Source organism: Mesoplodon mirus (genome assembly GCF_964341445.2).
Source record: "Mesoplodon mirus genome assembly, chromosome: 2".
Lineage (NCBI taxonomy): Eukaryota > Metazoa > Chordata > Mammalia > Artiodactyla > Ziphiidae > Mesoplodon > Mesoplodon mirus.
Genome location: NC_138977.1, coordinates 66,966,806 through 66,992,281, shown reverse-complemented (window position 1 = coordinate 66,992,281; position 25,476 = coordinate 66,966,806). Strand labels below are relative to the sequence as shown.

Genomic DNA, 25,476 nt, shown 5'->3' with positions numbered 1-25,476 from the left:
ACACAGATTGTGATGTTCAGGAGACAGCAGCTCCCAGATGGAGGACAAGCTACCTGGACTTCACCTTCCCACTGAGGTGCTGCAGATCCATCAAGGAGTCCACTGGGTCTTCTACAAAGCTGTTTGCTCTGTGTGGGGTTTTGGGATCCCTTGACCTTTTTCAGCTACTCTGGAAAGTCTAGCTGCATGCCTTCCCACCAGGTGCAAAGTAGATGCAATGACCTCAGCACATGCCTGGAGTGCTTTACTAAAGATGGAGCGGGTCAAGGTCACTCAAAGTTTCCCAGGGTTGCCCTCTGTAGTGGAGTCTGGCTCCATTTTTTTTTTTTTTTTTTTTAGTAAATTTATTTATTTATTTATTTATTTATTGCCTGCATTGGGTCTTCGTTGCTGCTCGTGGGCTTTCTCTGGTCGCAGCGAGCAGGGGGATACTCTTCGTTGAGGTGTGCCGGCTTCTCACTGCGGTGCCTTCTCTTGTTGTGGAGCACAGGCTCTAGGCTCGTGGGCTTTAGTAGTTGTGGCTCGCGGGCTCTAGAGCGCAGGCTCAGTAGTTGTGGCGCGTGGGTTTAGTTGCTCCGCGCCATGTGGGATCTTCCCGGACCAGGGCTCGAACCCGTGTTCCCTGCATTGGCAGGCGGATTCTTGACCACTGTGCCACCAGGGAAACCCCTGGCTCCATTTTCTGATGTTTGACTTCTGACAGCTTTTGGCTTCAACTCTTTCTCTTCCCCTTGTGCCTGGCATCATCTGGGCCTGCTGATAAGCTCAGGTGCTCCCAGCTTTGGCACAGCAGGAGTTTCAAACCATACAAGCCCCTCCCCATGTATGGTAGCTCCTACCTGGGCCCCTCCCCTAAACACAATACAAACCCCAAGCCAGTCTCCTTTCCTAGCTGTCTTAAGCCATTTTCAAACCTGTTTTGGGAAGCCCGGAAGCCTCATTATGTGAGTAATAAACCTCTTCATACCTTCTTGCTGTGTGGCCACAACATCCTGAGGGTGTTAAGTCCATGTCTGAGGCCCTTTTCCTATAACCCATAACGGAGATCTAGTCCTATAACCCATCCCTGACCTAGGATTTAATACTTTTTCACTAGGAACCAGTAGGTCTAATCATTTTTACATTTATTTATTTACTTTTATTATTTTTTTTAGAAGGAGGCAATTCTTTTTTTAAAAAAATAAATTTATTTATTTATTTTTGGCTGCCTTGGGTCTTAGCTGCTGCATGCGGGCTTTCTCTAGTTGCGGTAAGTGGGGGCTACTCTTCATTGTGGTGCATGGGCTTCTCATTGCAGTGGCTTCTCTTGTTGCAGAACACGGCTCTAGGCGCATGGGCTTCAGTAGTTGTGGCACACGGGCTCAGTAGTTGTGGTGCACAGGCTTAGTTGTTCTGTGGCATGTGGGATCTTCCCGGACCAGGGCTCGAACCCATGTCCCCTGCATTGGCAGGTGGATTCTTAACCGCTGTGCCACCAGGGAAGCTCCTGGGTCATATTTGAGATTCCATATATATATAAGTGATATCATCTGATATTTGTCTTTCTCTATCTGACTTAACTTCACTTAATCTCTAGGTCCATCCGTGTTGCTGCAAATGGCATTATTTCATTCTATTTTATGGCTAATATTCCATTGTGTGTGTGTGTGTGTGTGTGTATATATATATATATATATATATATACAGTCCTGTCCCAACTCCAACTTTGGCTGAGGTTTAATTCCACAAGAGAATCTGTAGAAATCCAGGGGTGTGGGGAGATGGGAGCTTTCCAAGTGGAGAGAAGAGAAAGCAAAAGTTCTGAGATTGAACCATGCCTGGCATGTTTGAAGAACAGGAAGTTGGCATAGCTGGCATGGAGAGAACAATACGGAGAGTAAAGAGGTGATGGGGAATCACTCTTATAGTCTGGTAGGTCTTGGTAGGGGCCTTAAATGTTTCTGTGACTGAGATGGGAAGCTGCTCATTAGACATGATCTGACTTAATCTTTTACCAAGATCATTCTGACTTTAATGTTGAGGATAGACTAGAAAGGTCAAGGGCAGAAGAAGGGAGTTCAGTTAACAGGTTATTGTAATAATTTAGGCAAAAGATGATTGTGGCTTATGCATTCAAGTGGTTGAATTCTGTCTTTATTTTAAATGGAAAGCCAACAGACCAGATTTAGGGCTAGCAAAAAGTGAGTAGAGCCAAGGACGGCACCACGAGTTTTGACTGAGCAAATTTTAAAAAATGGTAGAAACCGATTCAGGGAGGATATAAGGGATTCCATTTGGATTGCAGTTGATCCTTGAACATGGGTTCAAGCTGCACAGGTCCACCTATATGCAGATATTTTTCAATAGTAAATACTCCAGTACTATATAGTCAGTGGTTGGTTGAATCTGAGGATATGGAGGAACCTCAGGTATGGATGACCAACTATAAGTTATATGTGGATTAAGCCCTGTGTTGTTCAAGTGTCAACTGTAGTTAGGTTTGAGATGTCCATTGGTTATCCAAGGAGAAATGTCAAACAGGCAGTCAAGTTCAAGGAAATTTTGATTAAAGATATAAATCTCAAGTCATCAGCATATAGATGATATTTGAATGAATACAGATAGAAAATAATTGAAAAAAAAGTCAAACTTCTAACTTTTACTGTCACTGGAGCTGTTTCAAAAATAAGGACATGTGTAAACACTCCAAGAAGCCTGACTGCAAAATTCAGCTAAAGTTAAAATATGAACACATGAGATGGATATGTCTTCACTGTCTAGTCTCCAAATAAAATGATAAAGCAAAAGGAAAAAGTCTCATCAGTTTGGTTACATTTTTTTTTTATAAATGTATTTTATTTATTTATTTAGGCTGTGTTGGGTCTTCATTGCTGCGCGCGGGCTTTCTCTAGTTGTGGCGAATGGGAGCTACTCTTCGTTGTGGTGCGTGCGCTTCTCACTGTCGTGGCTTCTCTTGTTGCAGAGCACGGGCTCTTGGCACACGGGCTTCAGTAGCTGTGGCACGTGGGCTCAGTAGTTGTGGCACACGGGCCCTAGAGCACAGGCTCAGTAGTTGTGACGCACAGGCTTAGTTGCTCCATGGCATGTGGGATCTTCCTGGACCAGGGCTCGAACCCGTGTCCCCCACATTGGCAGGTGGATTCTTAACCACTGCGCCACCAGGGAGGCCCTGGTTACTTATTTTAAATCCTTGTTATGAGTTATTTTATCCTATAAGTAGTTCAAATCTTCACATGATTAAGGGGTTTTCATGGCTGTCAGGACAGGACTTGGGCTGGAGAGTCCCTGCAGACACCTCCTTCCACAGCCTCTCATATCTTGGTTTAATCCACATAGTTAATCATCTTCAAGTAAGAGCTCTTCTAGCTGGCCATTTTCTCAGCTTGCAGCTTTGAGAGAAGCATCACTAGAATCATCCACCTTCTATAACCTAGGGAGGAGATTTGGAGCCAGGATGCATTTCAGGAGCAATTTCATGCTGAAAAGCCTGGTAATTTATGTCTTGTGGAGTTTCAATGTTCCAGTCAAGCTGGACAGATGGCTCTGAAGAAGGAATCTGTTGAGGCATTCCTGGAATCATACTGGAAGTTCCTGGCAGGGATTCCTGCTTCAAGGCTTCCTTCTCAAGGGGTTTTGTGTTCTCCTGCATGAACATGGTCTTCTTTGTGGAACTCGCTACAGATATCAGCGGCTAAGTAGAAAACAGAAGAGAAAAAAGTCATTAGCAGAGACTAAACATACTGGGTATGGCAAGAATACAATATTGCCATTTTCATGCCCAAGACTGAACAAAACTGAAAAAGACCTAATCCAGCAAAGCATGAAACAAATCTAATTGGATCAAGAGAATTCACCAATAATTTAACTGCCTGACAGAACAAAATTCAACACCTTTTAAAGGAAAACTACACAATCTAGATGCCCTATAAAGTATCATCTACAATGTTTAACATACAGGTAGTAATTACTAGACATGTGAAGAAGTAGGAAAATGTGAACCATAATCTAGAGAAAAAGTATTTAATAGAAAGAGACCTCAAAATGACAAAGATGATGAGACTGGCAGACAAGAACTTAAAACAGTGATTATAAATATTTTTTAAAATTGAAAGGAGAAAAATGGCCATGATGAGTGAAAAGATAGGGTATATCAGCAGAGAAAATGGAAATCATAGAAAGGAACCAGATAGAAGTTCTAGAATTGAGAAAATATCTGAAATGAAAAAAATTCATTGAATTCCTAAATAGGATTGGACACTGCAGGAGAATGGATCAGTTAACTTGAAGACAGATCAATGGAAATTATCCAAACTGAAGCACAGAAGAAAAAAGATGGAAAAAATGAATGCAGTCTCAGTGACCTATGAGATGATATCAAGCATCCATGTAATTGCAGTCCCTGGTGAGGTAGGAAGCTTGGAGCTTGAGCTCTACTGGCCATCTCTACCCCCATCTTTGTCCATTGTCCACTCAACAGTGGACCCTATGGGGCACTGCAGCGAGGTCTGTGGAGTACTTGCCCACATGATCTCTAAGACCTTCTAACTCCAAAGTGCTATGAATCTATGCAGCAAATCTATGTATTGTTTCCATAAAAACTTATTTCTAAAACATCTGTATGGCTCAGATCTTTATATCAAAGGGACTGCTTTCAGACTTAGAAACAGAATAATGGTTTACTTACTCAAAGCTGCCTCTGCTTAATGAAGAGAAATCAATACAAGGGCAACTTTTGCCAGCTTTCTTCTAGGTCTGACTTAAATGTTATCTCCTCTGTGAGTCCCTTCTTGATTCCCATAATTAGGTATGATCTCTACCACACATAGTGCTGTTTCTACTCCCCTTTTGACCCATCCACCAGACCAGCAGTATTCAATCTGGGGTACTAAAAGCAATGATGGTTTTAAGATATTAAGGAAAATCTTGCAAAGCTTTTAGTATAGGCGTAAAAGCCCATCAGCTAAATCAGCAGGCCTGCTGAAATCCTATGCAACCTATCCTGGGGCTATTTCAGATAAGTTTTAAAGCTCTGGTGATGAAATCTAAAGATGACAGTAGCAAGGAATAATTTGCTAGTCACCTTGAGCGACAAGAAACCAGAACTTAGAATCTCATCTTATTTGATGTACCTCCACCCCTCTGCCCTTTATCTAGCTCTTTCAATTTATACTAGGAGAGCAACTTGCTCTTGGATGATGTGGCTCTCCCTTGCCACGTAAGCAATAAGCTTTGTTTTACATCACTGTCGGGTTCTCTTTATTTCCTTCTAACAAAGGGAATCGATTTCCATAACCACAATTTGCACATGAACTCTTTCCTAAAGCTGAGAACTTGCACATAGAGCAGGCATCAGGCTGGCTCTCATTTCTCATCTTCCCTTACAATTGCTGATTGTCTCACACTTGGCAAAAGAACAGCAAACCTTTTACTCATCTGAATCTTGCTAAGAAATACTGCTTCAGGGTGCAAAACCTCCTGAGGGTAACACCAAGGGACAATTCAAAACGCTGATGTGAGCGAACTGTTCTTTAATAAAGGCATCATAAAACCAGGGTAGAGTTTTGGGAGTCTTTCCCTGCCTTATATATTTATATTTCTATTAACAGCGAAGCATGGTGTTAGAAAAGGATTAGAGTGGGTAGCAAGGTGACAATGACAACTTTTGCTTAATGATCTCAATTCTATCATCTCCCAACAGCTGTTCCAAGAATGAACTGTTCCTGAGGGAGAGTTCATTCAACTACTATTTTCAGACTGTAGTAGGAAACTATCTTTCTTTTAACTTAAAAATATAAATCTATTAATTATGAGGAAATCTGAGAATATTGATATAAATGTACATAAGCTTAATATTTTCATGTCTTCATCAAAGTTGGCTTTGAAACTAGCAAAAGCTAGTAAATTGTATAGGACTACATTAAAGATTTTCATGCACAGGACAGAGTGATAGTTAAAAAGATGCCAGATATCAAGTTCAATAAGTGAATTCACTCTCCAGGTGTCATGCACTTTGCAGAAAGCACAAAATGACACAAGGTGTTTTTCAGAAGACTGTGGCAAAAATTGTGCGGGATAAAAGATATGCTTGTCAGACAAATGAATACACAGTTGTTTCCAACGATTCTAAGTTAATAATTCATGACCGCTATTACAGCAACACAGAGGAGACATCTGTGGCTTGATACATAAATAAATAGCATATATTAAATTAAATACTTAAGTAAATAGTATATAATAAATTAAATAATATACCTGAAGTATATACTAGAAACCATATTTGGTCTCTGAAAAATAGAGTAATTTTTGAAAAGGATTCAAAGGATCTTGTATGGAAATACATGTTCCAAGTGACACATTAGATTTTTCTTAAAATCTGATTTTTTAAACCAGTAACGTGTCATTTATTCCCTGACATCGAAAGTGGAATTGCCTTTAAGCATTTTCTTTGTTCATTACAAGGATTTTATTGACAAGGATTGTCAATAAGATTGATTTACATACAAACATATGAATATGGAGGGAAAAGTAGGCTTTGGGAGCCTCAGTGCACTTTGCACTGTGGTTGAGCTGTCTTGCAGATTTCCTGGTACCCACCACGGGATGACACTTTTCACACTTCTGTTGAATCTCACACTCTTCTTGCATCAGCATTTCTGTCACTCTGGTTTCTTTGAGGCTATTTTCATATTCTTCTTGCAGCTGGATCTTCTCTTGCCTATCCTGGGGCGATATGACAGAGTAGAATAAGGTCGGAAGCAGGGACCCTCCCAGGACAGGTCCCGGGCCCTTCAAGCCTCCTGACTTTGCTCCTGTAACTAACTAGCTTCAACCTGCTAGTATCTCCAAACCCACCAACCCCACAACTCCTCTGAGTTGGATTCTCTCTTCAGCCCCCAGACTCCCTATACTTCAGGGATATCTGGGCCTAAGCCATCCTCAAAAGTGGAATAAACCATGACACTTTCCAGGCCAACTCCAGAGTGGTGCCTTGGATTTCAAATTCCTCTGGGAAAGCTGAAAGCCCTCCCCAAGTCGACCCTGTGCGCACACACACCTTTTCTTTTGCCATCGCTGTTTTCTTGTAATGATAAAGCCAGTGAGCCAGGTACTCTATGGGGTCACTGGGCTGAACCTTTGCCACCTCTGCTAGCGCCTGGGCCAGGCAATTTCCAAAGCACCTCTTCAGGTATTCGGTTTCCATCCTGGTGGGTTTGGAAAACGTCAAACAGGGTCACACTATTTCACAAATCTAATTGGACATAAAAAATAGACATTCCAACCAATGCAGATTCATTTCAGGACAAATATGAGATGTTTCTGGAGCCCATCTTTCCCCAAAGAACCAATAAATACATAGGTACTTGCCAATAGCTCTTACATTCAAATGGACTTTTTTCTAAAGCTCTCCAGCTCTCCTAGGTCAGTCAATAGGTCCTGGGGCTCATCAGGCCTGAGAGGAGCTTGGTGGATTGGTGCTTAAAAGTGGCTAAGGCCTCCACTACACGACTCTCTACCCTTGAGTAGGGAGGAAATAACTGAGCAGGCAAGAGGGCCCAGGAGGGGCTGTGAGCACCCAGCAAGCTGCACTATTGTGAGGTTGGGAGCTATAGTCATCTGTGACATAGATAAGACAGGCTTATCTATTTCACAACAGACCACTGAGAAGCCCTGAGGAGGAGAGGGAGGGAGAATGCAAAGCACTGTAGCTAGAAAATATTCCATTTTCTATTGCTTAAGCAAGAAACTACTTTAGGTTGAGTTGAACCCCTGGATTTACTCTTAATCAGATGTCAAGAATTGGAGGGAATGAAGCCTGAGTTAAACCATAAGTTAGGAGTGGAGGTGTAGTGTAGCAGTAGGAATGTAGAATTTGAGATCAGACAGACCAAGTTCCAGTCCTGGCTCTGCTTTTTATTAGCTGTGTGATCTTCAGCAACTTACTAAGGCTCTCTGAGCCTCAGTTTCCTGATCTGTGGAACAGAATAACAAAAACATGTATCTCATAACTGTGAGGATTAAAAGAGATAATAAATACATGTGAATCACATAGCCTGGCATGTAGTACATGTTTAATAAATATTAGCTGTTACAGTGGAACACTGCGACATGAAATGGCCTAGCACCCAGCCTATTCCTGAACATCTCTATGTTCCTGAAGCTGACATATTTTAACTACCAAAGAGCTAATAATAAAGTGAATAATAAAGGCTTAGATCAATTCCTAACATTTTCTGGAGGCATTTTTCAGTTTAAGAAGGGAAAGATAAGTAGATAGATAGATAGATATGAATACAGAAAAAGAAATTCCCAGCTCTTTCCACTGAAAACGCCTAGAAGCAAAAACACCTCAGTAGCAATGAACACACAGAATTTGCTTTCTTAAAAAAATTGAGGCATAGTTGATTTACAATGTTGTGTTAATTTCTGATGTATGGAAAAGTGATTCAGATATACATATATATGTATTCTTCTTTATGTTCTTTTCCATTATGGTTTATCACAGGATACTGAATATAGTTCCCTGTGCTATACAGTAGAACCTTGTTGTTTATCCATTCTATATATAACAGTTTGCATCTGCTAACCCCAAACTCCCAATCCATCCCTTCCCCACAGAATTTCCTTTTATTTATTTATTTATTTATTTATAACATCTTTATTGGAGTATAATTGCTTTACAATGGTGTGTTAGTTTCTGCTTTATAACAAAGTGAATCAGCTATACATATACATATATCCCCATATCTCTTCCCTCTTGCGTCTCCCTCCCACCCTCCCTATCCCCCCTTCCAGGTGCTCATAAAGCACCGAGCTGATCTCCCTGTGCTATGCAGCTGCTTCCCACTAGCTATCTATTTTACATTTGGTAGTGTATATATGTCCATGCCACTCTCTCACTTCGTCCCAGCTTACCCTTCCCCCTCCCCATGTCCTCAAGTCCATTCTCTATGTCTGTATCTTTATTCCTGTCCTGCCCCTAGGTTCTTCAGAACCTTTTTTTTTTTAGATTCCATATATGTGTGTTAGCATACGGTATTTGTTTTTCTCTTTCTGACTTACTTCACTCTGTATGACAGTCTCTAGGTCCATCCACCTCACTGCAAATAACTCAATTTCGCTCTTTTTATGGCTGAGTAATATTCCATTAGAATTTGCTTTTAAATAGGCTTTACCACTTAAAAAGAATCAAGGTTCCTTGGAGAAATGACTAATTCCAAGATCAGGGCAGGAAATGTCTAATAACCCTGGAATGTTTTGTTGTCCCAGAAAGGAAATGCTAAAAAATAAAATGGTTGGGGACACAGGAGCCAGCTTGAAGGGGCTGCTACTGGCCAAACCTGGGGCAATTTGGCCACCAAAATTAATAATGACTGTAATGGATTATAACCAATTGAATAAAATAAGAATCCATGAGTCCATGTAGGAATAAACAAGTGAATGGGAGAGCAGGTAAGTTCTTTCTTAAAGTAGAATGCCAACTAATAAATGTGGAAAGAATAATCCAGTTAAAGAAACATTTTGAAACCATCACAGTATAACTGAAGCAGCTATCAATGAGCACTAAAACTTGGTGAATATTTGACAAGGAATAGGATATTTATATATATTCTCAAAGTTTCTCCCCACAAATTATGGATTAATTCCAAAGTAAACATGCAAACTTTACAGTAGTGAAACCTGGCTGACACAATGTTAACCAACTGATCAAAGTAAACATCACCAGTAAAGGGACAAAATAACATCATGTGTCTCCTGATGCGATGCACTTCTTAGTAGGACATAATACATTTCTGTAGATTCCTGCTCCAAATGCAAAACTAGAATCTGATTGAGGAAACATCAAATAAGCCAAATTAAAAGACAGTCTACAACTGGCCTGTACTCTTAAAAATGTCAAGATCATGAAAGACAAAAAAAGATGAGGCCAGGAGTTCCCTGGTGGCCTAGTGGTTAGTATTCGGTGCTGTGCTGTCCCTGCTGTGGCCTGGGTTTGATCGCTGGTCGGGGAACTGAGATCTGCAAGCTGCGCGGTACGGCCAAAATATTAAAAAAAAAAAAAGATGAGGCCCCAGTCCAGATCAAAGGAGCCTAAACAGCCTTCACAACTACATGCAACACATGATCCTGGGTTGGATCTGGACCAGAAAATAGAATTCTGTAAAGGACGTTGTTGGAAAAACTGAATGTGAATTGTAGATTACATAATAGAATTGTATCAGGGTTAAAATTCCTGTTTTGGTAATTGAAATATGAGTAAGTAAGAAAATGTCCTTGTCCTTAGAAAATACACAGTGTGGTAGGGCTGAATAACGACTCTCCAAAGTGTCCACATCCTAATACCTGGAACCTATGAAATATGTTACGTTATATGGCAAAGGGGACTCTGCAGATGTGATTAAATTAAGCATTTTGCTTGGGGGAAATTTTACTGGATTATCCAGGTAGGCACAATGTAATCCCAAGGGTCTTTATAAGAGGGACACAGTAAAGTCAGGGTAGAAGGAGATGTGGTGATAGAAGCAGGGGGAGAAAAGGTGATGTGATTCAGGGCCATAAGCCAAGGAGTGTAGTTAGCCTCTAGAAGCTGGAAAAGGCAAGGAAACAGATTCTCCCCTAAAGCCTCCAGAAGGAGCCAGCCCTGCTGATACTTTGGTTTTAGCTCTGTAAGATTCATCTTCGATTTCAAACTTCAAAAACTGTAAGATCATAAATGAATGTTTAAAGTCACTACGTTTGGGGTAATGGTGGAGGGTGGGGATGGGATGTGTGGTGGCTCCTTCTGCCAATCTGTGGCCCACCTCAACCAATGCACCTGAATAAACTGTCTTCCATACCCCTTCTACTCAAAGTGTGGTCCCCTGTCAGAAGCACTGCTTCACCTGGAGGTTGTTGAAGTGCAGATTCCCAGGTCCCACCTCAGACTTACAGATTGAGAGTCTGCATTTTAACAAAATCCCCAGGTGACACAGTTACAGATGTCCTCTGCCTTTATCACAGTAGAACTGCTCTTCCCAGAGGGCAGAATCACCAACTCTGCATTCCCAGGAAGCCTCTTCACTGCCTGGTCCTTGGTGGCTGCCACACTGCAGTAGGTGTGGCAAACCCTTTCTGGAGAAAGCATCTGCACATTTTCAACAATGGTCTCAACAAAATACACTGACCTGACCGTCACTAAGACTTGATGTGAAAACAGCAGAGCCAGAAAAAAAGAGCCACCATGTGAAGCCTGGAGAGGGAGGAACCAAAGGGGTGCATTTTATAGCCCACTCCCCACCAAATCAAGCCACACTCACCAGCGAGGAGGGGGCTATTTTTCAGTTTCCCAGGGCTCCTCTGAGGATCTGCTTATACTGGACCTCCTTGCTCATGGCCCTGCATTCAGTAAGCGGGGTGCTAAGTATAGGGATTGTCTTTGTTCACACCACATCCTTAGTGCTGGGCACTCAGTACTTGCTCAGCAAATATTTCTTGACTTAAGCAGTGAGGGCTCTGATGTTTGTGGGCCCAGGCAAGAGCTCATGCTCCCTTCCATTTGTCACTGCCCACGCTGGCACTTACTAATTACAACTAATGGTTAATGAGGCATCTCCTGCCCAGCACTGCCCCACATAAATTGAAACAGACCATGGGAAATGCTAGCTGAGGACTGGGCACAAACCACTAACCCAGGGAAGACTGCAAATGGCAAAGGCTAGAAGGCTTCCTGGAGGTGGGGGTACCTGTGCTTGTTCTGAAAGGAATGCCAACTAAAGAACGTCCCCAGCCAGCTGGCTATACTAGGCTTGAGTCATTAGCCCCTGCAGTTGTTGAGTCACTAACACACCCTGGAAGGAGTTCAGGGTGGAGATCAGGAATGTGGAACTCTGCTCTCTGGGAAAATTGACAGAACGGACCTTCAAATAGAAATTTTCAGGAGAAAATTTTATAAACCCAATTTCTTGCATCTTCCCATACTTAGAAAAGCACTAAAATAATTAATTTATCTGTGCCTGGTGGCTAGCAGTGACCTTTTTCCTAGATATGTGTTTGATTGCAGGTATCCCTTCTCCAAAAATCACGTATATTCTGACCTCCCCCCTTACCTCTTCCAAGCAGAAGCAGTTTCTCAGAGTTGTCAGAGCAGCTGTCTCCAGGGCTAGAGTCCCCAGTTAAGTCCCCAAATAAAACTGAACTCACAGCTCTCAGATGTGCGATTTTTTTCAGTGGACAGGAACCAAGCAGAAGTCATCAGCAAATGCAAAGGTGCTAAGTTGGGAAAATACCAGGCTGCTCAGGTAGCTAGTCTTCTCTGGCGTAAGGCTGTGGGGCTTCACCTACAGGTAGTCTTTGCGGCTACTCCCCCCCCCCCACCTCGCCCCGCAGGCCAGCCCTCTGACCTTTCTCTCTCCCAGTGTGCGCCCCTGCCGGCCCCGCTCGCTCGATTCCCCTTTTCGGCTGCCCCTCCTCACAGCCTCTAGCTTGCACGTCTCTGTTCACCTACCTGGGTGCTCCCTGCTCTCCACCCGGCACCTTGCACACCTCGCGCGCCCCATGCTATCAACTGCTCGTCCTACCCCGCCCCGCTCCGCCCGCCTCTGCTCTCTGCAGCACATCCTCCTCCGGGCCCCGCCTCCGATCAACCCCCGCCCGCGCGCCCCCTCCCCCGATCCCCACCGCGGGCAGTCCGCTCAGCTCTCCGCCGGCGCCCCTTCTTTGCCCCCGGCAGTCTCCCGCACCTGGAGCGCGCACGCTCGTTGCCTAGCGACGGTACGCGACTAGCGGGTAGGTAGGCGCATGCGTCAGCCGCCTGCGTTTAGAACGCAGGCGCCGTCTTGGAAGAAAGGCTCCTGGTGCTGGGCTGGGTTCCGGCGGACCGAGGCGGTTTTGACCGTTGGAACTTGCGAGTGGTGTAGGGCTCAGGCGACGTCTAGGCTCCAGAGGCGAGAGAGGGTTAGCTCAGCGCCGGACTCCGTGGGCACCTCAGCGGCTGGGTCCTCCTCCTCGGTGGTGAGCGGCGACGCGCCATTTGGAGGGGCAGGGGAGGCGGGCACCCTTCCGCGGACCCGGGATGGAAAACCAGCCGAAGCGCTCGGAATCCAGGGTTGCCAGATAAAATTCGGCGTACCCAGTTAAATCTGAATTTCACAGATTTTGCGCTTTTTAGCACAAATATGGTATAATACAAAATTACTCCTTGTTTATCTGATATTTAAATTTAACTGGGCATCCTGTATTTTTCTTTGCAAAACTGGCAACCCTACCTGATCCCTTCCTTTCCTACTCGGCCGGCTTTCTCCCAGGCATGAGCGAGGAGCCGCCTTCTATTTCTTCTGACAGCTTCTCCAGGCTTGAGGCAGCTGTTTCTGTGGGAAGGGGCTTTCTTATGTATGAGCCAAGATGCCTGTTGCTGTGTATGAAAAATAATATTCCTTACAACAGGCTTTTGAGATGGGTATTGTCGCTGTTTCATGGGCAGGAAACAAACCAAGCGAGGTAACGAGTTTCACCTGGGTTTCGCTGTTAACGAGATGCAGCTTGCGTAGGTTTGAGACCAATCCTACTTGGGAGGTTTCTCCTTACGGACCACGGTACCCTTCCCATGTGTTTGTTATCTTTCTGGAGTAGCAGCAGGAATCTGTTCCCTTTTAAATTGTTACTCTGTTTCAAATGACATTGAGATTTGTCTTTAGAGTATTATCCCATTGAAGAAGTACGATGAGGATACTGTGTTCCATACTCAGTTGTAATAATTCTTTTCTCTGTGTGGTTAAGACACGCAGCTTGATAGGGAATTAGGTTCGTTTGTGCCGGTTTTTAGTTTGTTTTTATGACTACATTTATGTATACACACATACACATTCCTTTCCCCACTGATGTTGCTAATACAAAAGACGGCATACTATACGCAAGTTCTTCATCTTGCTTTTTTTCACTTCACATTGTGTTCTAGAGATCACTCCCAATTTTGGAGATCTTCCTCATTTTCTTTTTATCTGCACAATAATTCATTGTGTAGCTGTATCTCATTAATCCTTTAATGATGAATATCTGGATGGGTTCCCAATTTGGCTATCCTTAGTAATAGTGCAAAACAACCCTGTGCATATATCACTGCATATTTTTGCAAGATAGGATCCCAGAAGTGAGATTGATCAGTCAAAGGGTAAATACATACGTAATTTTCTAGATATTTACAAATTTTTCTCCATGGGGTTATTGTACTCTACCATTTTGTACTCTACCACCATCATATGAGAGAGAGTAGTATTGGGGTCTATGGATGAAACTCAGGAGGTCACTGTTTCTGAAACTTCGTGCAGAATGTTAGGGGGATTTGTCCAGGGACAGGTCTAGACACTGGCAGTCTGCCCCCTATAATTGCTCATGCCTGACATGTAATAGGTACTCAATATATATTTGTTGAATAATGAGTACATTTCATCAGATTCTCAGAGGAGTCTAGATTCCATAAGGGTAATTCAAAGGTTATCAGTTTTTTCAAAGCACCTTAAATAGAGTAGTTACTGCATTTTCTTTCTTTCTTTCTTTTTTCTTTCTTCTTTCTTTCTTTCTTTCTCTCTCCCCCTCCCTCCCTCCCTTCCTCCCTCCCTCCCTCCCTCCCTCCCCATCTCTCTCTCTCTGTTTGATCTCAGATGATTCCTGTCCATATTTGTAAATAAACTGGGACATTACTGAGAGAGTGGAGAAACTCATTCACTTGCCATCATGGAGAGCCAGCTGTGTCCACGCTGTGATTGAAACACACTTTTTGAGGAGCTTGAGAAGTTTGTCCTCTAGCAGGAGGACAGACATGTGCATACACAGATAATGCTCAGATAGTGTGACAAGTACTGTGTGAGCTGCTTGGGGAAGGAGGAACGTCTTTGTGTTGCCTGGGAGACGGTTGTATAGCCACAGCAGTGAGGAATTGGAGATGATTGATACCTTGCAGATGAGATATTTTCCAAGCTGAGAGTGAGGGGGCCATCAGGTGCAAAAGTCATGGAGATGGAAACATGCAAGGTGTGAGCAGCAGAATGGCAGGATGTTCTGTGTAGCTAGAGCCCAGAATATGTTAGAGGCAGAAACTGTATCAAGAGGTGAGCCTGGAAACAGAATTGGGGCCAAAGCATGAGGAGCTTCATAGGCTGTTCTTTGAAGGATGACATTTTTTTATTCTTTGGCCTTGAGATACTTGGATTTTTAAAAAATTTGAGGTGGTCTATTGTGATATTTTCTAGAAACGACTCTCATGGCTCGGGAGGAGCATCTTAGTAAGTCACTTAGGGTAATGACTCTGGAATCAAGGGTTGTGTATGAATCCCTCTTCATCATACGCCACCTGTGTGATCCTGGGCTGTTCACTTACGCTCTTTGGGCCTGGGCGACCTCATCTGCACAGTGGGGCTAATGATACCATGTTCAGGTATGTTGTAAGGATTTAGTAAGACATGCATCGCTTGCCATATAGTCGTCTCACCATCAATAATGACAGTAACCCTTTTCTGACACTTGGACTCCAGGGTCCTTCAGGTTTTTGAAACTATTTTAGTTGTAGTGACTTCTGTGGAGGCTTTTTGGAAACTGCTAGAAGTGTCCTGGAGCCAGCTTGCTTGTGCCATCCCTGATGGCAGGTGCCCATGACTGGTGACAGGATGTAATGCTTTGTTGGCCTCACTGAGCTCTACTGTGATTGTGCCTTCATTGAAAATTTCCTGCTCTAATGCAAAACGTTTATCTTTTAGAGGTTTTTATTTAGCAGTTAGAAATGGAGTCGGCATATCTTCAAAAGAATCTTGGGAAGTGTCTAACTCAAGGTCTTGCAGAAGTGGCAAGGATGCGCCCAGTGGATCCAATAGAATACTTAGCATTGTGGATTTACAAGTATAAGAACAATGTGACCGTGGAGCAACAAGTAAGTATGGATCTTCTTTTTTTTTTTAATTTATTTTTTATTGAAGTATAGTTGATTTACAATGTTATGTTAGTTTCAGGTCTACAGCAAAGTGACTCAGTTATGCATATATATGTGTGTCTGTGTGTGTATATATACACACACACACATATTTTTTTTTCAGATTCTTTTTCCATATAGGTTATTACAAAATATTCAGTATAGTTCCCTGCACTGTACAGTAGGCCCTTGTTGTTTATCTATTTTATATATAGTAGTGTGTATATGTTACTCCCAAATTCCTGATTTATCTCTCCCCTCCCAGCCTTTCCCTTTTGGTAACCGTAAGTTTGTTTTCTAAGTGTGTGAGTCTGTTTCTGTTTTGTTAATAAGTTCATTTGTATCATTTTTTAGATTCCACATATAACTGATATCATATAATATTTGTCTTTCTCTGTCTGACTTACTTCACTTAATATGATAATCTCTAGGTCCATCCATGTTGCTACAAATGGCATTATTTCATTCATTTTCATGGCTGAGTAGTATTCCATTATATATATGTACCACATCTTCTTTATCCATTCATCTGTCGATGGACATTTAGGTGGCTTCCATGTCTTGGCTATTGTAAGTAGTGCTACAGTGAACCTTGGGGTGCATGTAGCTTTTCAAATTATAGTTTTCCCTGGATATATGCCCAGGAGTGGGATTGAAGGATCATATGCACTCTATTTTTAGTTTTTTAAGGAACCTCCACACTGTTCTCCATAGTGACTGTACCAATTTATATTCCCACCAACAGTGTAGGAGGGTTCCCTTTCCTCCACACCTTCTCCAGCATTTATTATTTGTAGACTTTTTTTTTTCTTTTTTTTTTTGCGCTACACAGGCCTCTCACTGTTGTGGCCTCTCCCATTGCGGAACACAGGCTCTGGACGCGCAGGCTCGGCAGCCATGGCTCACGGGCCCAGCCGCTCCTCGGCATGTGGGATCTTCCCAGACCGGGACACGAACCCATGTCCCCTGCATTGGCAGGCGGACTCTCAACCACTGTGCCACCAGGGAAGCCCTATTTGTAGACTTTTTGATGATGGCCATTCTGACTGGTGTGAGGTGATCCCTCATTGTAGTTTTGATTTGCATTTCTCTAGTAATTACTGATGCTGAGCATCTTTTCATGTGCCTTTGGCCATCTGTATGTCTTCTTTGGAGAAATGCCTATTTAAATCTTCTGCCCATTTTTTGATTGGGTTGTTTGTTTTTCTGATATTGAGCTATGTGAGCTGTTCGTATAGTTTGGAGATTAATCCCTGTTGGTTGCATCATTTGCAAATATTTTCTCCCATTCCATAGGTTGTCTTTTTGTTTATGGCTTCCTTTGCTGTGCAAAAGTTTTTAAGTTTGATCAGGTCCCATTTGTTTATTTTTGTTTTTATTTCCATTACTCTAGGAGATGGATCCAAAAAAGATATTGCTGTGATTTAGGTCAAAGAGTGTCCTGCCTATGTTTTGCTCTAGAAGTTTTATAGTATCCAGTCTTACATTTAGCGCTTTAATCCATTTTGAGTTTATTTTTGTGTATAGTGCTAGAGAATGTTCTAATTTCATTCTTTTACAGGTGGCTGTCCAGTTTTCCCAGCACCACTTATTGAAGAGACCGTCTTTTCTCCATTAATTGACCATAGATGCTTGGGTTTATTTCTGGGCTTTCTATTCTGTTCCATTGTGGATCTTCTTTTATAAAATTAGAGGAGTGAAATAATTGGTCCAGCTTCTTTGCTTTTTAAAAAAAGTTCAATATTATCATTTCTTTCTATTATAAAAATAGTATGTGCGCTTCCCTGGTGGCACAGTGGTTGGGAGTCCGCCTGCCGATGCGGGGGACGTGGGTTCGTGCCCCGGTCCGGGAGGGTCCCACATGACGCGGAGCAGCTGGGCCCGTGAGCCGTGGCCGCTGGGCCTGCGCGTCCGGAGCCTGTGCTCCGCAGCGGGAGAGGCCACAGCAGTGAGAGGCCTGCGTACCGCAAAAAAAAAAAAAAAAAAAAAAAAAATAGTATGTTTATTATTACAAAACTTGGATAACATGAAAAAGTAGAAAGAAGAAAGTAAAGAAGACCTCTATTTAGATTCTTAGGTATTTTTAGGTATTCTAGTCTTTTTTCTACACATTTGCCTGGAGTTTTTTTTTTTTACACAATTGTGACTGTATTTGCTGTATAATTTTAATTTTGTGCTCTTTGTTGAAATAAAACAGACATTTCCCCCAATTATTATACAGTTTCCACATGTGACTATAATTTGCTTAATCCTTTCCCTACTGTTGGAGATTAAGATGCTGTTAAGATTGTTTTATCTGTAATTAGTCACATGATGATTTTTTTTTTTTAAACCATGTTAGAGACAAGAGGAAAGGGCCCAGTTGGAGCATGAAAGAGAATTAGCTGTGATGGAGCAGGAAATGATGGAGAGACTTAAAGCAGAGGAGCTCCTGTTTCAGCAGGTGAGACAAGAGAGTTCAGTGGTGATTGGAACTCGTGGAGTCACCCTTGGTGTGGTGCAACCCAAGTGTTGAAAAACTCATCTCTTGTTGCTTAGATGTGGCTTTCTTATATCTTCATCTTTATGTCTGTATGTGGCTTCTTTACTGGAGAAGAAGCAGTGGTGAGGTAGGAGGAAAGCCCAGAGAGTCTGCTGTCACAGAAGCCAAGGGGACAGCGTCTCAATGAGACCTGAGTGGTCAACCATGTCTGTGGCTGGTTGAGTGGGAACAGAACTGCCAAGTCTCATTTAAGGCCACTGGTGACCTTGGTGGGAGCAGCGAATGTGGGGTGGGGTAAAGCAGGGGAGATGGAGATGGTGAGTACAGGTAATGCTTTCAAGGAGATTTTCAGGGAAGGAGTTTTCTTTTGTTTATTTGTTTGGTTTTTTTAAGGAACAGAATGGAGGGGAGTGGTTGATGTAAAGAAACAAAGGGGATGATTACTAGAGTCAACTTTTCGTGGAGACCAGAGGAAATTGGCTCTGGAACACAGGTAAGGCAGGTGGAGGGGCCCTTCTTTGATTCTTTGATTCAAGGAAAGAGGAGAGGACGGCGTTAGGTGCATGTGGTGTGTAGGTTTTGTGGCAAAAGTTGAAAGCAGTTTCTGTGTGACTATTTCTTTTTTATGAAGTAGGGGCCATGATCATCTGCCCAGAATGAGGTGGTAAGGTAGGAGGTGTGGGGAGAGTGGTGAAGGTTTGAAACAGTGGCTTTGGAGAGGTAGAGTTGACCAAGGAAACTTAGCATCCCTCAGTAGCACTGAATTCCCTGAGACCAAGCAGTCATAATGGGGCCTTTTGGTTTGGTTTTGTGATGATGTGATTTTCTCCACCTAGGCCTGGATATTTGAGTGAGGATATGGGGGAGACAGACCCTTTGACTGAAGTCAGTTTGGGTTAGCAGGATTGGGGAGCTAAAGATTTTGGTTTGAAAATGGTTGAAGAGGTGGGTCATGGAGTATAAACCAGAGAAGGGAAAGTTCTAGAGTGGCTTCTGGACTAACTTAATTTATGGAGCTCTTCTAAACCAAGTTGGAGTCACCCTATACTTCTATCATATGGTACTTAACTCTAGAGTCTCAACTCCAGTTTACATATTATAAAAAGGGAAATAAGCCTATTATTTGAGTGTGTGGATAAAAAAGGAAAATGTAGACATGGAAACTAGCTTCTCTGTCTTGTCTCCCATCCTTGATACTGGGATGGATCATTCTAGGCACCTTAGATGGATACGGCTATTCTAGGCACCTTTACTGCTTCTGAGTCTTCTTCATTTTTCAGTCATTTGGCTTATTTTTGTGGGGAGGTTGCACAGTGTTGAGTTGGATGTCAAATGACCGTCCAAATGGGCAAGTGTCTGCTGCAGTCACCCCAACTTTGAGTGAGGATCTGTCATGCCTCTTCCAGCTCCTAGAGCTGGCATCTGTCCCCTTTCTATCAGAATAAGAACTTTTCAGCAGTTCTCCTTCCCTAAGATAGTTAGATCAAAGATATGGAGATATTTAATTTGCTTTGACTCATCTTCTTTACCTTACTTAAATAAAATTTGGCAATACTGGAACCCAAACATTTTTCTAGCTGTATCAGTATGAAGCCATCCCCTGTGCATCAAACCCTAAGCATTGTATTGGGGGTGGAAGACATAGTGATATCCTGCAGAAGATGTGGTGACCCATTAAAGAAGTGGATTGGTGGGCAGAGATAGATGAGAGGAGGAGAAGGGACGGGTGGACCAACAGATGAAGAGAAAGAGGCTTCTCCGTGTCCCCCGAGTCAAGTGAGCTGGAAGGTCAGGACTCTGGTCACCTGCCTGTTGGTTGCAAGAGCAGGTGTCCTCATAATCAATACCACTGACTTGAAATTCCTTGAAATTTTAGGCATTCTCCAGCAAGCCTGGGTCCTTGTCAGCAGGGAAATATTTTTTTTTTTTTGCTGTTTTCTGCTTAAGAGTTCATTTTGGAAGTACTAGCTTTTGTATTTGTTTGAATGTTTTTCTAATGGTTTTACACACGTGTGAAGAAAGCGATTGGGTTTCGAACATTTCCTGAAAATGTTAAGAAACCGGTTATGTTGACCAGTGTGGTTGGTATTTAGCCACTGCACTTTGTGTTGGTATTTAGCAACTGCACTTTGTGTTATTGTTGAGAGGTTAATTTCGCTTCCTCTACAAATATCTGAAAGTTGATTGAATGATAACGTTCCTGCATTTCGGCTACCTAGCCCATTACTTTTATCTTAGTGGGGATGATATAGGAATATGAAGAAATTATCTTAAACAGCCCTTTGTGAATAAATATTAATCACTGTTTATTATCTCTTTGTAAAAATGTATTATTTTTTAAATGCGTTTAAAAATATAGTTTTAAAGTGCTCTTAATGGAATGAGCTTATATTAGGTTGTTTATGGGGTGGCACTGGACTGATGGTGAGAAATTATTTTCTAGCTGAGGTTGACAAACTCCTTCTGTAAAGGTGGATATTTTATGATTTTCAGGCCAAGAAGCAAAATTGAGGATATTATGTAGGGATTATGGTATACTATGTAGCTATAACAAGAGAGAAAATAAATTTCTACAAATGTTTTATTGATGAAGTAAAAATTTTAAAAAATCAAATACAATTTTTTCTGCAGTGTAGGCTTATTATTGAGAAGAATTACATTCCCTTTTTAAAGATAACATTTCACTTAGTTGGAGTTCAGAGATAATGTTCCCTATCATGAAAATGTATTGAAAATATGTATCTGTTAATGCTGATCTATAATGAGAGTTTATGTATGTCATCTTTGAAAAATGTCTTTTCCCTCATAGGTCCTGCCAAATATTGATATCAGTCCACGTGCCTATAATTTTGAGTGTATTCATCTCTTGGAAGGCACTCGTAGAATTCTATTAGATTTTCCTCTGGATATTTGTCTTTTAGCCACTACCTGGTAGATTAATCCCTTCCAGTTGAAGGCTGGTGAAAACTTCTCAGTTACACAGTTAAATGGATTTTGAAATGTGGGAATTTCCTTTGCACTTACATCAAGGCCTAAAAACACTCTGGAACTATAGTTTGAGCTTGGAAAATGTATTTGTCACAAATTTGTGTGGGAATGGAAATCCCGTTTCTGACAGCACTGAGAGTGTATAAAGCAGCTTGACATTGTGATTCAGAAAATTAGTTGTTGCTGAAATGACTTTCCTGCAGTGTAAGTTTTACATATGAGTGCTGTTTTGCCTTATAGGCAACTTTTAGGTTAAATTGATTAAAAATCGTTATTAAGTCTGCAGCGGAAGCTAATTTCCAAAGCTATTTAATGTTTGATAATTGTGGTTGAAAATGGTCTTCTCATTAAGAAAAACGTCAGTCTTGTCCCTGAGCTCAAAAATTCACAATAAAACATTACCACTGTTGAGCCATGGAACTGTGGGGTGGTAGCGCAAGTCAAGATATAGTCAGCTTCTATTTCTGACAGAAATTCACAGAAATGATGCTTAAGTTCATAAGGGTAAATGAAGGTCACTGTTGACACCGTTACTGAACCAAACTCGGGTCTGCTCGCCCAACGCACAGCAAAGCCAAATCTATTGACAGTGGGTTCTAGTGAAGGAAAGTACAGAGTTTACTGCAGGGCGCCAAGCAAGGAAGTGGGAGACAAGCCTCGGATCCACTCCAACTGAGTCTGAGTGAGGGGTTTTCTTAAAGAGGAAGAGCAGAGAGGCTCGGATTAATCTTGTGATGTTTCTGTGACATTTCTTTTCTTTTTTTTAAATTGAAGTATAGTTGGTTTACAATATTGTGTTAGTTTCAGGTGTACAGCACAGTGGTCATATATATGTATATATCTGTGTTCTTTTTTATTCTATTTTGTTATAGTTTATTACAAGATATTAAATATAGTTCCCTGTACTGTACAGTAAATCCCTGCTGTTTATTTTATATATGGTAGTGTGCATCTATTAATCCCCTACTCCCAGTTTAATCCCCCCCTTTTGGTAATCATAGTTTATTTTCTATGTGAGTCTGTTTCTGTTTTTTAAATAAGTTCATTTGTACTGTTTTTCAGTTTCCACATATAAGTGATATCATATGATACTTGTCTTTCTCTGTCTGACTTACTTCACTTAGTATGATAATCTCTAGGTCCATCCATGTTGCTTCAGCACTTCTGTTATATTTCTTAGTCATTGATCTTTTTCAGTCAGTGATCGATTTTTTCAGTCATTTTGAACTCAACATTGACTCCTTTGGAAGTCAGGATGTCTCCAGTTTACAGTTCTCCGGCCAGATGGTCCATGGCTTGCGGGGGGTCTGTTAGCTCATCTTGTCCTAGAGAAACAACCTGAGTTTGTACATTAATGATGATATCTATAATAGCAATTTTAGTACATTAACAATGCTATTGACAACAGCAATTTTAGTGATCTGACTCTGGTTGATTAGTGTTCAGTTAGCACAGGATTGAGGTCAGGGGACAAGAAAAGGAATAAAGTTTTGGATAGAGAGATTAATCAGAAACTCAGTAAGGGAACTCAGCTTTAGGGGGGACTTGGTTTCAACACTGCTGGCTCAATAACACATGAGAGAGTCAAATATTTTCTGCAGAGTAGCTGCTGTTGAATCATAAAATGAGAACTCATAGGTTTTAAACACTATGTTTTCACCAACTTTGTAAATTTTGTCCAGTTAAGCCTTTTTCTGTTCCATACACATTTTTATCACTGTTGGTGGTAACACATCTGAGCAGATGTCACATCTGGTTGTACTGAATTAATGTTCCTCAACGTCTTTGAAGATGTTGTTGCCTGTAGTACTGTTCATGAAGACTGTTCATAGTGGCTGATTTTTCAGTCACTGCAAACTCAGCATTGACTCCTTTGATAAACAACAGCTAAGCAGTGTTGGGAGCATTTGTCTACTCATCAAGAGCCAAGGAAAACCACTCAAAACCATTTGCCTTGGGCCTCCCTGGTGGCGCAGTGGTTGAGAGTCCGCCTGCCGATGCAGGGGATACGGGTTCGTGCCCCGGTCTGGGAGGATCCCATATGCCGCGGAGCGGCTGGGCCCGTGAGCCACGGCCGCTGGGCCGGCGCGTCCGGAGCCTGTGCTCCGCAACGGGAGAGGCCACAACAGTGAGAGGCCCGCATACCGCAAAAAGAAAAAAAAAAAAAAAAAAAACAAAACAAAACCATTTGCCTTGCCTTTAATTGACCACTGATTTTACTCCCCATGTAATCAACTCTTTGAGCAGCTGTTCTCACCAAAAGGATAATAATCTTAAGTTTATGTTTTTTCTGGACATTGAATTCTAACTTGTTTTAATTGAATCACCATTGATAAATGTATTTCTTTGCTTGGCTAACAAAAGAGCCACTTGGGATCTTACTTTTGTTACAGCCTCCTTTTCATTTTTAATTTTTGTGAAGAAATTCTGCTCTCATGAAATAATTCTGTTTTAAGTTTCTTAATATTTCTGACCTTTGCATTCATGTGAGTTGAGAAGATTGTGATGAGTACTTACTCTGGTAATGCTGATATTTACTATATTCTTTTAGTACAGTGTCATTGCATGAGAAACACTGTCCTTTGCTGTTTAATCTGATAATAAAGTAACCCACACTCCACTGTGTCTTAAAAGGACAACATTCAAAATCCACTTTTTTTCTTGTTTTGTTTTGATGGGTAATGCACTGATTAAAAAAAAAAAAAGGCCTGGTATAGTGGTACCGTGGCACTCCAAATGCTGTGAGTCATAATGGTGTCACTGAACTTGTAGTGTGCTGAGCAGCAGTGCAAGGTAGTGAGAGTACCACCTGTGGTCTCTGTTGCATATACTCAGCTGTGCTGTCATGGGGCAGAAGCAGTCACAGTAAATGAGTGAGTGTGAGCATGGCAGTGTTTTAATAGAGCTTTATTTATAGACACTGACACTTGAATTTCATATAATTTTCATGTGCAATGAAATATTATTATTCTTTTGATATTATTCAACCATGAAAAATGTATAAAAACCATTCTTCACTCGTGGGCTGTACAAAAACAGGAGTTGGGTCAGGCTTGGCCCAAGGAATTTAGTCTACTGACCCCTATTCTCGCGTGGCTAGGATATATGTTGAGTTGGGACCAAATATGTTGTTGATTATCTCTGGTTTCGGATAATATACTTAAAATGTTCTTATCTACTGTTTTACAACCAAGGTTTGGCTGTTTGAAGAGCCATCTGTGCTTAAAGAGATTTTATCCAAAAAAGAAAAAATCACTGCAGTCTCATTTGTAGCTTCAGGAAGAACAGAGAAAACGACTTGATTTTGTACAAATAGTGCTTTTCTAAAATGAGCAATTAAGGAAGCTTCCTTTTTAATTTTATACTTCAGGAAATATTTGTAAAAGCTAAAGTATTGGGTGGCTGTGACCATTTTTTTTGTAAGTTTCTGAAATTTAGGTGGGCATAAACTTAATTATCCTGGGACACTTTAGAGTAATAGAGTGAATTCCTTGCAATTGATCTGACTCTAATATGACTTACTTATTTCTGAATATTCAGCAACAGCTGGCATTCCAGCTGGAGTTGGAAATGCAAGAAAAAGAGAGACAGAGAATAGAAGAACTGCAGAGAGCTCAAGAGCAATTTGAGAAGGTAATTCGAAGTTTTATAAATGTCTGTTTTATTCAAAACCTCTGAGAATCCTCTAACTGTTTCTTCCAGCTGTTATAGCAGGGGATTCATAGTCTAGAGACCTGCCAGGAAGGTCTAATGTTGCCAGGAAGCCCTGGTCAACATTTTAGTCAAGAGATAGTTGTTCCTAATTATGGTAGCTGATACTGAAGGTGAAGTTCTTGGTAGTATTGGGGGTATTCTGATCTCTGAGACAATAGTTTGTTTCTTTTCTTCATGTTAGATGTATTATCAACAATGCTTTACATTTAAAACTATGTTTGGGGGACTTTCCTGGTGGCATAGTGGTTAAGAATCCGCCTGCCAATGCAGGGGACATGGGTTCAATCCCTGGTCCAGGAAGATACCATATGCCATGGAGCAACTAAGCCTGTGGGCCACAACTACTGAGCCTGCGCTC

At 41.7% G+C, this 25,476-nt stretch overlaps 2 protein-coding genes across 11 annotated transcripts in view; one reads left to right on the top strand and one right to left on the bottom strand.

Moving 5' to 3' along the window:
• Positions 1 to 2,798: 2,798 nt before the first annotated feature.
• On the bottom strand, positions 2,799 to 12,753 carry DYDC2 (DPY30 domain containing 2). 8 transcript variants are annotated; one of them, XM_082611469.1, is made up of 5 exons: positions 12,717 to 12,753; positions 12,084 to 12,246; positions 7,055 to 7,202; positions 6,595 to 6,720; positions 2,799 to 3,691 (listed from the first exon to the last, which is right to left on the bottom strand). In XM_082611469.1, exons 3-5 carry the CDS (start codon positions 7,199 to 7,201, stop codon positions 3,431 to 3,433), a joined length of 534 nt encoding a protein of 177 aa, XP_082467595.1. In that variant the 5' UTR covers position 7,202; positions 12,084 to 12,246; positions 12,717 to 12,753; the 3' UTR covers positions 2,799 to 3,430. The 8 variants fall into 8 exon arrangements, with proteins under 8 accessions (XP_082467595.1, XP_082467596.1, XP_082467597.1 ...); XM_082611470.1 differs by lacking the exon at positions 12,717 to 12,753 and adding an exon at positions 12,655 to 12,711; XM_082611471.1 differs by lacking the exon at positions 12,717 to 12,753 and adding an exon at positions 11,295 to 11,373 and having other exon boundaries at positions 12,084 to 12,334.
• A 61-nt stretch (positions 12,754 to 12,814) lies between these two features.
• DYDC1 (DPY30 domain containing 1) overlaps positions 12,815 to 25,476 on the top strand; it is a 69,091-nt gene continuing 56,429 nt past the window's right edge. The window contains exons 1-4 of one of the 3 annotated variants that reach the window (XM_082611466.1): positions 12,815 to 12,987; positions 15,726 to 15,895; positions 18,276 to 18,377; positions 24,945 to 25,037. In XM_082611466.1, coding sequence (XP_082467592.1) covers positions 15,749 to 15,895; positions 18,276 to 18,377; positions 24,945 to 25,037 — 342 coding nt within the window. In that variant the 5' untranslated portion in view covers positions 12,815 to 12,987; positions 15,726 to 15,748. The remainder of the gene's footprint in view (positions 12,988 to 15,725; positions 15,896 to 18,275; positions 18,378 to 24,944; positions 25,038 to 25,476) is intronic. The other 2 variants (XM_082611467.1, XM_082611465.1) reach the window with 2 other exon arrangements.

What these genes read in the sequence shown, in the direction of transcription:
- DYDC2 (XM_082611469.1), bottom strand. Translation starts at nt 7,201, where the DNA reads ATGGAAACCGAATACCTGAAGAGGTGCTTTGGAAATTGCCTGGCCCAG. An exon ending in CAGCGATGGCAAAAGAAAAG is followed by an intron (nt 6,721 to 7,054) that starts GTGTGTGTGCGC and finishes ATATCGCCCCAG; the next exon opens with GATAGGCAAGAGAAGATCCA. An exon ending in GTGAAAAGTGTCATCCCGTG is followed by an intron (nt 3,692 to 6,594) that starts GTGGGTACCAGG and finishes TTTTCTACTTAG; the next exon opens with CCGCTGATATCTGTAGCGAG.